Raw genomic sequence first — 13,676 nt, forward strand, 5'->3', positions numbered from 1 at the left:
TGTCAGTGTCTGGGTTTGAATGTTGTTTTCATCTGGATGTGATGTATTGAGAGCAGTTTGTTGCCCAGACAACAGAGAACGTTTTGTACCACGTGGTCTGCACGTTCCAGCAATTAAAGTTTCATTGAACTATTGTTTTTTGACTTTTTCTTTGTTTGATTAAGACTAAAACTGACATTTTTTTTTCTCAGTCAATTTACAGTCAATAACTTATGATGACAAAGTCAGCAAAGTGTTTTTAGAAACTTACAAATGATAAAAGATCTAAAAATGAATTCTCCTATTCTCCTATTTTCCTATTTATGAAAGTAGATTCAGACCTTCAAATAAAAGGCAGGTGCATAAACATCACAGAGGCTGTGATAAAAAGAGAAGGGTTCTGACGACCTACTAAATCTGCTGCGGGTCACAGCCAGCCAGAACATCAATGACAAGTAGACCTACCCCAAAATATCTCTTAATAAATTGGTTTTTAAAAAGTATATTTCTTTTTCTTTAAATATTAGCCTATATCATCTGAACACATTTTCCCATCATTTTCTTTCAAAGGTTTTTATACGCTGCTATGAACTTTTGGTTCAGAAATCATTTTTGTGTCCGTTTTGTGTAGAAGTTGCCAAAATGAGGACGTACAGGGAAAATAATCTTACTGCTACTACACTACAGCTAATGGCCTGTTTAGGATCAAATGTAAAGAAAATATAAGGGAGACCCTGATGACAAATATCAATGGAAAAAAGGAGGAGACTGAATGTTTAATGTTATAATTTAATTTAATGTTGAATAAAGTACAGAAAATATAGCGTACAATCAAATCAAATGATCTGTACTGGAAAAAAGAAAAGATTCAAGTCAACTAAATTACGTTAGCAGTAGCTCTCCCATATGAACATAACCTTACAAGTTAACTAATCAACTAAAAGCTACGGAATTATCCTTTTGAGAGTAACAAAATAAAGATTTGGTCATTTGGAGTGCAGTGCCTCAGAAAATGACAAGAGACTCTGCTTAGCTGTGTTTGCACATCAAACAGAGAAAACTACACCCATACACAAAATCTCAGACAGACACACACACACATTCACTCATTCACTCATTTCTCGCACAAACCTTTCAAGACCCCAAAAACCCCTTTGGACTGGTCTCAGCTAGCCATAGGCATCATATATGAAAACTCAGTTGAAAGAAAAGTTCTCCAGTGTGTTTAATGTCAAATGTAGGAAAAGTTATTTTCAAAAACATATTTTTGAGGTGCAGGCAAGTAGCCAGGACACCACCAAGTGAGCTGCAAGGTGAAAAATGGTTTGCTGGCAAGAATACTTTGTAATTAAAGGTGCATTGCTGGGGTGTCCCAAAAACGCTGCTTTGTGTCACTGCTGTAAACATGAAGAAAATGTACAGGATTGTGTTTTTCAGTCTTGTAGAGGGTGACACTACTTTCTCACAGCCAGTAACAGAATACTTATTCTGTACCTAGCACCATAAACCAGTGTCTATATGCAAAAGTAGAAAAAAAAAAAAAAGACTAGATCTACGTGGGACAGAAAGCAATTCTTACCTTCAGTGAAGTGCCTGAAGTGACACAAGGACATGGAAGCATGAAGAAAATATCAGTGAAGAGTACTCTGAATAAAATACTGACTGACCCTGTAATTAGGCATTAATCTGACCCAAACTGGAAATCAAAGGACAAGTATCACTTTTAATAGTAATCAATCAATTATTGTAATATAAAGCGCCTAATAGTATTTTAGGTACATTAGTTCATGTTATCTTTTAAACATCAACAAGATTTTATTGACCTACTGAGTATCCATCTGTTGTGAACTGCTACAAACCAGATTAAAAGAGGAGAGGGGAGAAAAATAAAGATGTAATATGTAATTCTTCCTCCCAAGTATGGCTCAAGAATAAGTCCGACCGTCCAGAGTTATTTCAACACGTACGTTCACTCTGTCCTCTGCTGGAGGACCATCGTATAGATTTTCTGTACTCCAGATGCACAAGGAAAATGTAGCAGAGTCCCCCTGGCAATAATGGAATGGCTTAAACATTGTGATTGAATTCAGTTAGAATTACATGAAACACAATATCTCAGGCTACAATGCAAAATTAAGGCAGCAATGCCATTTTTATTTGAGTCCACTGTACCGATTGAATTCTCCAAGCAGTGACAGAGAACAACTTTTTGCAGGGAGTTTTTGTAATGGAGGGAGAAATACTGAAAGTAGAATTTTTTTTTGTTTTTTTTTTTTCCCCCCACAGGGAAGTAATGACCGGAGGTTGGATGTTGACACCTTCCCTGCACTTCCTGTCTCCGCTGTGTGACATACTTTCACCCATCAAATTATCGCTGGGTGAGGGGCACCAGTGGGCGTCCTGCTCTACCTCAGAGATCCTGTCGGCGGACTGGGACGGTGACCGATCACTGGTGCCAGCTCACCAAACGGAACAGAAGAAGAGAGAGTAACATGCAAGGTTGTCTTCAAGTACAGCAGTCCTTCTGTGGTTCACACTCTCATCATGTCAGACATGCGCACTCACCCTCTCACACACACACACACACACACACACACACACACACACACATTTCCAAACCTTCATTTCCCAAAATTGCCAAAGTTAGCGAAGGCATCTTGTTTGGGTGGGACCCCGGCTGGGGTGATGGAGTGTGCTAAGCCCATTCCTACTCCTGGTACTCCCATGCCAGCCATACCACCCATCATCACAGGGGCGGCCATGCCCATATTCATGCTCATGTTCATTCCCATCATGCCTTGGTTTGCAGGAAGTCCACCCTGTAAACCCGTGGTCATTGAAGGTTGCATGCCCACGGCCAGGGAGGCGGGCATGCCAGTTGCCATTGACGCAGGCATCCCCATTGTCATGGCATTGCCTGCCATCATGGGATTGGCTGGTGGTCTGACGGGTGTCACATGAGGTTGTGAGCTCAGGTTCAGTCCCCCGAAATTCTGGGCCAACAGGTTGACGGGAGGCACTCCTGCACAGACACATATGGGCAGGGATTACCACTCTGTTCATAAAGTCTTATATGGAGCGATGAGCAGGTCATTGTTGCAACTATCTTCAGCGACAAAAACAAGGAGTCCTGCAGCAGATAATCTGGCCCCCATAGAGACCCGATCTCAACATCATGGACATCACACAGACAGAAGCAACTGTGGCAAGAAGCTTATAACAACCGACCAGTCAATTACCTTGTAAAACTGTGAAAGTTTACTTGGGAGGATGTGGTTTTATTTCAGGTTTTTTTTCCCCCCGTTTACTACATATTGTGTAAAGTTAACTTGTGAATAATAATTATTTTTGCATGGCAATATTTTTACAGGCATCCTTACTTTCACTTTTGGACAGCACTATATATTTAAAACCTTTTTCTGACTACAACATATCCCATTAAATCTGTGAATTATTTGTAATCTGCATCACAAATGTTGTAACCTAGCAGAAGTCATAATAATCAAACCCACATGTTGTCTAACACACAGAAAATGACTTCCAGTATGGAACATGATACCTTGTTGCTGGATGATATTGTTGAGAGTGGGCGGTGTCTTAGTGGAGTTGAGGCCTGCTGACAGGAAGTCCAGGCTGATGTTGACGGAAGGGTCAGACCAGGTCGACCCTAACGATCCCTGACCTCCGACCGCGCCTTTCTGCTGCTGTCCCATTGGCTGCTGAGATGCCATGCTCTGAGACAAATTACAAACGTTTGTCTATAGGTGAGTCAAAAGATCACTGTACTTGAAAAATAAAAGAAAGAACATGCAGAGAGAAACATACTGTAAAGGACTAAGGACATATTTTTATTACACTCTTATTTTAGGCTACTAATTGTACGATGTAATACACATGAAAGCCTTCGCGTTATTCTTTCAGTGGGATTGTCTATCAGGTTTCCAGTTTTTCGAGTTTGAGACAAATAGAGGCTACCTGTGCAGGTGTGGTACACACCTACCTGTTGAGAGCGAGAAAGAGGCATGGTGGGCATAGCAACGGATGCTCCTGGCGTCATCCCCCCCAGAGAGAAAGTCATGCTCTGAGAGGCACTGAGTGTTGTGTGTGGATTGGTTAGTTGATGGTTGACTCCGCCCATCAGGTCAAAGAGCTCAGCAGAAGGTGGGACAGAGGCGGGATTTGAGGCCGTGGGTGACTGGACGCTGCCGAACAGGTCAGTGACGGGCTGGGAGGGGCCAGAACTCGACGAAGCAGGAGGATTGGCCGGGAAGGCGTTCCAGTCCCCAAACTCTCCATTTCCATTGGATGGTGCAGCAGCTGACCCCAAGAAAGTGGTGGTATTTTTAGTTGTGGTGAGAAAACATTTTGACAGGAAATGCCAATTTAATTTTTTTTTTTCACACACTCTAAATAAAGAGCATGTGCAACGTGTTTGTTTGTTGAGTCAAAGTATATTGTCATACAGGTAGTGCTGAGAGAGGGAAGAAGTGTTTACCTGTGGAGGTGGGGAGGCTGGCCGAGGCTGCCGGAGAGGAAAAGTCAGCAAAGCCTCCAATGAGGTCTGAACTGCCACCTGAGTGGATGGACACAAATATTGATTTATATATATATATATTAAAAAAAGAAAAAAAGAAGGGCTTTCTGAGTTTTCTTGTCTGACAAAAAATGTCTGGAAGTAGTTAGTGGTTACCTGTTGAAGTGCTCTGATTGGATGAAGGGTCAATGACTAGCAGGTCAGCTAGACCGCCGCTGGAAGACTGTCTGACTGAGGACTGAAGCGAGTAGAGATACACAGTGATTAAACATGTAGAGATGTTGAAAATGTGTGTCACGTAAGGAGGAGAGTGTGAATACCTTCTCCTCTGGGCTCTTGTCTCCGGTGTAGTGTGCTGCAGCGCCGAGGTCCAGGGTCTTGTTGCTCGCCGCTCCGCTGCGTTTCCGCGTGGTGGTCGTTGTGGTCTCTGTTGCCTGTGTGATCTGGATGCTCTTCGTTGTGACAGTTTCCTCCTCATCTTTGAACTCGACGGTTTCCTGCCTTCCGTTTCTCGATGCACGGTCCTCCTCGTTGTCACTATGGCAACCAGGCGAGGGATGTATGAGCACTTATGGAGATTTTTCTACACACAGTTGCTTTGCTTTGCAATTATTGTATGTCTGTGCAGTGTTCCCTCCATATTATTGTTTGATAATGTAATAAATAATCCAAGAGCCACTGGTGTAAAGATTTTACACACTTGAGAAAGTAGCAGAGAACCCTCTGATGTGCAGTGAGTGGGTTGTTCTTTGCATTGTTTCATGTTTGTTCACTCTCAGTATCCAATTGGCTACTCTTGATAGTAACTGGTGAACATCCTCAAACCATTTAAAAAAAACAACAACAACCATTTGCTCAGACCGTGGTGTAAACAGGTATATGTGTCTGTGTGTACATTCACCTGATTCTGTCAGGTGAGTCGTCTCGTTCCTTCTTTCTGAACTTGTTGAGCGTGTCGTCGATGGTGCTGCCTATCTTATCACTGATCTCTCCGAGCTTCTCACTGAAGGGGAAAGCTCCTCTGCTCTTATCCCAGTCTTCATCCCACTTACTGCGATCCAACTCATTGGCTGGAAGGAAGCAGACAGAAAAGGAGAGAGAAACAGAGAGGGAGTACATATTTGGTGTGACCATTGTGTTTAATAAACATAACGCAAAATCTTCAATCAGACAAAAACATTAGAGCTGCAGCAAATTATGATTTTACTTTCCAATTAGTCATTTTCTCGATGCTGGTTTGATTAACGGTCCAAAGTCAAAGAATGTACAATTTAATGTTTTGTATTTTTGTTCAATAAATGATTCAAATGAATTAGTAATGTAAATGTGAGTGTATTCATCCAGAACTGTTTGGTACGCAACGTTCGATTTGGTATGAGATTTTTTTCGGTTTTGGTATGACCTGTGAGCCAAACATTTCCTGTCAGAAGTCCATTTATCTCGACATACTCCAGGAATGAAAATAAGAGGAGGGCGCGAGCTCCGCTCAGAACATTTTAGCGTTGCACCAGTCGTTGTCCATCAGCTATTGCATGCCAGCAGGGTTAGCCTTGAAAGCTTGGCAGACAGTGTACCAATTTGATTAAACATGTACGATGTGTTAACTCACTGCACGGTGAGTCTGAGTTGTAATCAACCTTCCTGCAGCCACAATCCACCCCTTCTCTGCTCACACTGACATTTACCGTTTTCATGTAAATACAGGGAACGCAAGTTTAACTTTTTAGAACCCATTTCAAAGCTCTCTAGATTGCTATACACAACATCCTCAAACAAGTTTGGATGAGGGAAGTTGTGTTATTATATTCAAAGGAGACACTGTGGATCACTTACAGTTCTTAAAGTTGCCTCCTCCTCCTCCACTTCCTCCTCCACTTCCTCCGCTTCCTCCGCTTCCTCCGCTTCCTCCTCCTCCTCCGCCTCCTCCACCCATGCTGTCGGAGGATACTCCAATGTATTTATCCTTGTTCTTCTTGGCCTTCTTCCGCTCCTCTCTCAATCTGTCATCGTCCTGAATGAACTCCACCATCTCCTTCACCTTTTGACGAACATTGATACCCTGATCCTTACCATTCTCATCTGGACACAGACAGAGGTGCAGAAAACATACACAATCAAAAACAGAAGACTAAAACAGGAGGCCTACTGGCCAGACTGCTATGACATCTCTTGCTGATAGTAGTTTTTGTGACACCCTGACCTTTCATCCAGTGTCACCCACCTCGTCTAAATTTCAGCCACCACCACATACATTCTCAAATTTACAAATCAAAGAACAATAAGAAATTAAACCAACAAAGAGGTAGAGACTCACCAATGAAGTGGTAGTTTTCTAGAGACCGCAGGTCGTAGATGTGTTCTCTGGCACTGGTGACGACTCTTTCTGAGCCGTTCCTGATCAGATAGGCCAGCAGGAGTAAGGCCTGGGAGAGGAAGATGGAGATACGAAAGATAGAAAGAGATTAAGCTGTAGTGAGACACTAAGAGAGTTAACTATGAGGGGATGCCGTCATCAGCGCTTAGTGAGAAATAATCTGTCTTAAATAAATAGATGTTCTCTTCCGACAGTTGAGTCGTACCCCTTCTTAAACTCGGTCTAATTGCTCTCTAAAAAAAATTCTAATTTACTCTTCTCTGACTCTTCCATAATTAATCATCTTTGAACATCAGTCTTATATGATTATGTGGGCATAACACAACAGTGTAGTTAAGATGTACTGCTCTGATCTTTGCACAACATAATAAAGGATTCATATACATAGTGTCTGCATATGAAATCACTAAGCAAGGAGCAAAAGAAACTGCTCCAGGACATTAGAATAATCAAACGGTTTGACTGCTCCTTCTGAAATCACTGCTCCTCACATGTACAGTCATGCAATGGAAAATGGTAAAAGGTAAAGTGAATCAGTTGACTGCAGTTTTAAAAACACAAACTGTTGGTTTAAAATAAAAGGAAAGAAAAACTGTGAGTCAACAAGCCAAAAAAAAGTGTCTTGATCCAGTCATCTGTGTAAACACAGGAAGTCATGTGGGTGTCTGACTGCAGGCACAAAGAAGCACTGAGGCTCTGCTTTAATAAATCCTGACCAAACATGCAGAGACGAGCTGCACAGCCCAACACAACACAGATACAGACGACCGACCTGCCAACCAGAGGGCAAACATACCTTGTAGACTCGTCTCCAGTTCTTCTTGTTGTCCTTCAGCATCCTGGTCCACAGCATGTTCATCACCTCTGGGAACTGCTCGTACATAAAGGTGGATCTACACACACAAACACAATTGTTTAAGCACGATCATTTGAGCAGCGCCTGTAGATAATAAGCCTTACTTGTTTACGCACTATGTGCATGCATTTACGTGCACGTACAGTAAGCGTGTGTGTGTGTGTGTGTGTGTGTGTGTGTGTGTGTGTGTGTGTGTGTGTGTGTGTGTGTGCTACACCTACTTGGCTATTTCTCCCATTAGTTGTCCAGAGGGTCCCCACGGATCGTCATTCGTGGCCTCCCTCACCTTGGACTCGATCTCCGAGTAGTTCATCACCACATTGGTGCTGTTGACACAAACATATATTTACTTCATAAATTACACCAATAAAACAATTGTGACTTGTTAACATTTCCAGAGGACAGTCAGACCCCAAAGCAGATAACTAAAAACACACACGGACATATTTACACATGAAAAACACAAAAATAAATGAAGGTCAACTGTTATATCTAACTTCCACGTTGACACTGTCTCCACTTCACGACTGCTACACAACACCTCACAGATGAGGCACACGCCACACACTCAAACTGTGACAAACTGAATTATCACAACAAATAGCTAAATGCATGCATGCAGAATACACACAATACAACTGAGTTAAAAAGAGTAAACTAAGTCTCAGTTCACTGAAAAATAAATGCACTTCATAAATGCCCTTCAGGTGACAGACATGCATGTTTGGGACTACACATAAACAAGCCATTTGGGGCACAAAGGGAGATGACACAGTTGTGTGCACGGAAGTGTGTGTGTGTGTGTGTGTGTGTGTGTGTGTGTGTGTGTGTGTGTGTGTGTGTGTGTGTGTGAGAACAGAGGTAAACAGAGCCAAACCTGCCCATAAGCAATGTCGTCTGCTTCCTGCCCACTTTGTTTTTGTGGGTTCACCTGCTGCTGTGTTTGTTTTCCTGTGTGAGTGTGAGTGAGTGTGTGTGTGTGTGTGTGTGTGTGAGTGTGTGTGTGTGTGTGTGTGTGTGTGTGTGTGTGTGTTACATCTCTTGATGGGAATGGTTTGCTCTACAGACAGCTGGCAAAAAAAAAAAAACAGCAACTTGAATAAACACTCTTCCCTCCATATTCTGTCTTATCTGCTGCTCCGTCTTCATTTTCAAGCCCGTTTCATCTCCTGCTTTTTACTTCACCCGACCTCCAGTGCTCTCAGTACTCCTTTAATCATGAGCAGTTGCTTTCCTTTCCTACCTTTCTTCTCCATCTCTCTCCCCTCTGAGCTCTGCCACCCTCCCAGCTAGAGGAGAATAAAGAGCGTCTGTACATTACAGAAGCTGCTTTTGACAGTTTTGTTGTCAGTAGATACGACAGAGACAGATGGTACAGTATACATCAGCGTGACTCTTAATCTGCGGGAAAAGAAAGGCTGCCACTGGCAGCTCTGTTGAGGCAGATCAATAATAGAGTTTGTTCATCATGCCCAGCCAGGCACAACCAACAGCTGATGGGAGCTGGTGTCCATTACTCCATCTAAAGCTCGGTTGAGAACTCCCTCCTCTTATCTCCTTTTTTTCAGTCTCATCATTTATCTGTTCTTAATGTTATTTTCTGCTGTGTACTTTCTCTTTATCCTTACCTCACTTGCAATGTAACCGGTCCTTTAAAAGCTGGAACATACCACAGTCTAGCTTCTCAAACTATGAGCTGACAGTCAAAGTGAAATATAGATCTTCTATGACCGATGTTTGAACACTGCCTTTGTTTATAGGGTTGAAATTGGAAATATGAAAAACCAAAGACGTGATGTGGGCAGTAAAAACAGGGTGCTGGATTTAGGGTGATCTATTGGCAAAAAGGGTTTATAATATTCATAATTATATTTTCCCTAGTGTAAAGTCACTGTTGCGCCATGTTTCTACAGAAATCCAGAACAGACAAAACAAACACTGTCTCTAGAGAGGGCCTTAGATGTTTTCATCTAACAGCAAGACAAACTACTATATATATCATCACCATTATCTTTATTTAAATAAACTCCAAACTGTATGTAAATGTCCATCAGTCTCCATAAAAAAAAAAAATGTTTTTGACATGGCACAAGTTCACCAAGCTGTAACCTCCTAGTAACCGTGTAACTATACAAAAAGTATAGAGATCAAGATAGTTGAGAGAAAATATCGACAAACAACACACTTACAACAAAATAAGATGGTGTCCAGCCAGTGTTTTCAGTGACAAAGGTTTCACCATATAATGCAATGCAGTACAGCTCAGCTGCAAATTCTACCTTTACTAAGCTAATAATGTTTTAGTTTCCAACATAAATGTGACTGTGACAAAATTCCAGAGGATAATATAAAAAGTTCAACTGATAAACTGGTGAGATTGGAATTTTAAAAAAAAGCCAATTCTGTTTTTTGTCACCATTTTCCCCTGGCTCTTACACACTAAGCAAAATCAAAATTATTAAATTTTTGCTCGTACATCCTCCTGTGTTGGCTTTGGCTTGATTTTGTTTTAAATTCTTCATATAATTGTGTATTTACTTCCTATCTCAGTAAAAAAAAAAACAAGAATGAGTCACTTAGTCCATCTTCCAACTTTATACTAGTTTGGGTTTTACTCAGCAACATAAGGCAGACAGCTCAATACATCTCCGGGAACAGACAAGACAGGAAGCTGTTGTTCGTCCTGCTCCTGCTGGGTACCAGCACAATGACTGTAAACATTATGCTGCTCATTGTACATCACAAAGACCCACACCACAATGAAGCATGCGTGGTGCAGTGTTCAAACAAACAACACGATGTAGTGAGCTGCAACACCAACATTAGCTACTGCAGTACGATGTGTTTGCTTGGCTGACAAGCTTTGCTGTTCAGGACCATAGGGGGGGAGGAAGGGGGGAGGGGGGTTGTGGGCCTAGTTAGACCGGTGGAGCTTCTGTGAGATGATTGGGATCTAATCGGCAGGGAAATTTACGACTCACAAATCAATAGTTAACCACTTATCTTCCCATTATTATTGCTTAGCTTCCCCCACCGGGGCTTAACGTTATTTGACTGCACAGCGGAGGTGGCGGGCATCAGTAGGGTGCAGGTGGGGGGAGGGTGGAGGGTGGGACAGGGCGTGATTCCGCAGCAGCTCTCAACAGGACACACACAAGAACACACCCGACCTGGGTTTAGCGACGCGAGCAGAATTAGCTCACCGGGTAGCGTTTGTTTTGGATCAGAAACGAACACATTTCCGGTTTGAACATAGTATGTTTCTCTTGGCCTATGTTACATGAAACGACATGAGGGTGAGGAGGGGGGAGACGGGAGGGGGTGGGGCACAACGGGAGACGCCACTGCAAAAGACGCACGTTTTTTTTTTTTTTTTTTATTATTATTATTATTATTTATGCCACAAGGTTAACCGACTGGCAGCTAGCCAGCTAGTCAAAGCTAACAGCTGAGGGCTATCGGCGTGACGTCACGGCCCGTATCCTCTCTCCTGTCAGCGGTAAAAAGCTGCTGATGCCGCCCGGCTGAAGCCGCCTTCACTTAGCCGGTTAGCACAGCAGCCACTTTGCGGTTTAAGCTCCGGCTAGCGCAAAGAGCTCCACCTGCTCCTCGCCCGGTACTCACGCTTTGTCCACCAGCTCTCTGACTTTCCACATGTTCAGCATCTCCGCACGGAAACTGCGGGCTCGCCGCCTCGATGCTGCGTCGCCCCCGCGTCTCTACGCCCAAGCAAGCCAGGGGTGGTATCCGGTTACCGACGACAATCCTCCTCCCCCCCCCCACACACCACCACCACCACCACCCCTCTCCACCTTCAATAAAAGCTCCGGTAGTACAGCGGCCGCTGCGGTTAACGGACCGGCCCCAGTTGCTACGGAAACGTCGTTCTCTGTCTACGTCACTGGAGCGTCGCCGGCGGCTTGAACATGCGCACTCTACACACGTTGCCCAAGTTTAAAAAAAAAAAAAAAAAAAAGGATTGGATCATTTTAGTTTTAACGTTAAAGCACAAAGCAAATGGTACACCGGGGCAGTGAGGATAATAAATAGATAAATCATTTATGTTGTCCTGTCTTGCTCGAGGACATTGGAGCCCGCTGGTTGTTCGTGTGGGGACCGGGACTTTGGAGATTCAGCAGTTAGTTTAATATTCGTATGTGTAAAAACATATAACCCAAATTATTATTCATTTGTTCAATATGTTTTACTGGTTATATAAAAGTTGTTTTTTTTTCCCCATGTGTAATATAGCTGTTCTATTACTATCAGCTTTTCTAAAAAATTCGTTTACAAACAGTTTATGCCCCAGACCTTCATGATGCTCCAAAGCTGATTTTGTATGTTTGTCACCCTCTGACTCTAAAATAAACTAAATGGAAAAATCTATTTGCTGTTGTATTTATACATTAAGAGTCTACTTAAACAGTATTCAGACCCTCTCACTTTTTTTCTACCTTTATTGTGTTGTCCATCTAATTTTAGATTAATAAAAATCTCATTTTCCATTGTAATCAATCTGCATTCAACAACCCATAATGACAGGGAAATTTTGATGCTACACTCACTCACGTCTGCTCCAGGACAGAAAGAACAGAAGAATTTAAGAAAAAACAAAATAATAAATATACTAAATATCCAGTCACTAGCATGTAAATACCGTAGTTAAAAAAAATATAAATGTGCTAACTGGAAATGTTTGCAAAATGCTGTGATGACATAAAATTGCCATTAAAGTTTTGGCGTTCGGTTAACCTTTTCCATCCATTCGAAGTATTTCCAAATGGAGACATGTTAGGGCATGATTAAAGTCTGCCAGTTTGACTATTGAATGGCGTGAACAGGTTTCCCAATTGTCTACTGGCATGACAAAAATGTTCCCAAATGGCTCCCTGAGTGGCAGAAAAGTTCCCAAAATATAAGGGAATGACTAACATCTGCTATTGGTATAGCTTGGCGTTTGGACTCATGGATGAACAGATACGATTTGGTGATCAAAGGTCCACCTTGCCTTGACGCCACATTTGTCACATTACTGTTATTTCTATGTCACAGAAACACTTTCAGGGAATTTTTTTCCTTGGGTACCCACCTCGAAACTGTGCTTGTATAGATTCTCTGTGATGTTGGGATAAATATGTGATTGTCATGTTTATTAGGGACTGAACAATCCTGCATTAACGTACATTCAATTATCACAAGTCATTTCCACCCTATTCATGCTGTTTGTATAAAAATATATCTATTAAGTACCCCTATCACTTTGTAACTAATGGTTTTTATGTAGAGAAAACGTCCTAAATCATGCTTCTCTTAATGTGTTCTAATAATTGCTGATGACCTGGACAGAGAGGACGATGCACTTTAACACGTGCAGGCAGCTAATATCAGTACAGATCATCTGATCAACACCCACAGAGAGCTATCCGCCCTCGTGGTGTTTTTAATTACAGTGTGGATGAACATGGTGATGCAGCTTCACTCTGGCCCTATGGATGTGTGGGCGGCCACAAGTGGAAGTGACTGCTTGGACGTGAAGCTGTTTTTTTTTTCCTTCTTCTTAACAAGCCTAAACACCCTGACCTTAACCCTAAACACGGAGTAATGAGGATTCTCCTTCACCTGCGTGTGTTGTGTATGACATGACTGGATTAATACGTAATTGTCTCAAGTGAAAGAATCCCGCTTCTCACAAGGATGACAGGTGGTTGAGGTGAAAACGTGCCAGTGTGAAGTCTTGAGGTTAACCCGGCCACGTCTAACTCCAGTTTCATGAAAGGTTTGTGTACAAGGATGATGTAGGATTGTGTGAGCAGTAAGTTATACAAAATGGAGCACAATTTGTTTAAAAAAAAAAAAAGAGAAAAGTAGTTCAAACACATTGAAATATGAAAATACACTTACAAAGTGTAAAGAGGTCAAATAAACCAATAGAA

General features: G+C 42.2%; 1 protein-coding gene across 1 annotated transcript; it reads right to left on the reverse strand.

Moving 5' to 3' along the window:
* Positions 1 to 2,107: 2,107 nt before the first annotated feature.
* Positions 2,108 to 11,513, reverse strand: LOC138196259 (clathrin interactor 1-like). The gene is made up of 12 exons (XM_069146142.1): positions 11,368 to 11,513; positions 7,965 to 8,069; positions 7,684 to 7,780; positions 6,828 to 6,936; positions 6,347 to 6,592; positions 5,415 to 5,583; positions 4,834 to 5,050; positions 4,670 to 4,751; positions 4,475 to 4,552; positions 3,980 to 4,296; positions 3,539 to 3,713; positions 2,108 to 3,001 (listed from the first exon to the last, which is right to left on the reverse strand). Exons 1-12 carry the CDS (start codon positions 11,406 to 11,408, stop codon positions 2,601 to 2,603), a joined length of 2,037 nt encoding a protein of 678 aa, XP_069002243.1. The 5' UTR covers positions 11,409 to 11,513; the 3' UTR covers positions 2,108 to 2,600.
* Positions 11,514 to 13,676: the final 2,163 nt, after the last annotated feature.

This window comes from Embiotoca jacksoni, unplaced genomic scaffold (assembly GCF_022577435.1).
Source record: "Embiotoca jacksoni isolate LCO1_2020_lvr unplaced genomic scaffold, fEmbJac1.0.p SCAF_13, whole genome shotgun sequence".
Classification (NCBI taxonomy): domain Eukaryota; kingdom Metazoa; phylum Chordata; class Actinopteri; family Embiotocidae; genus Embiotoca; species Embiotoca jacksoni.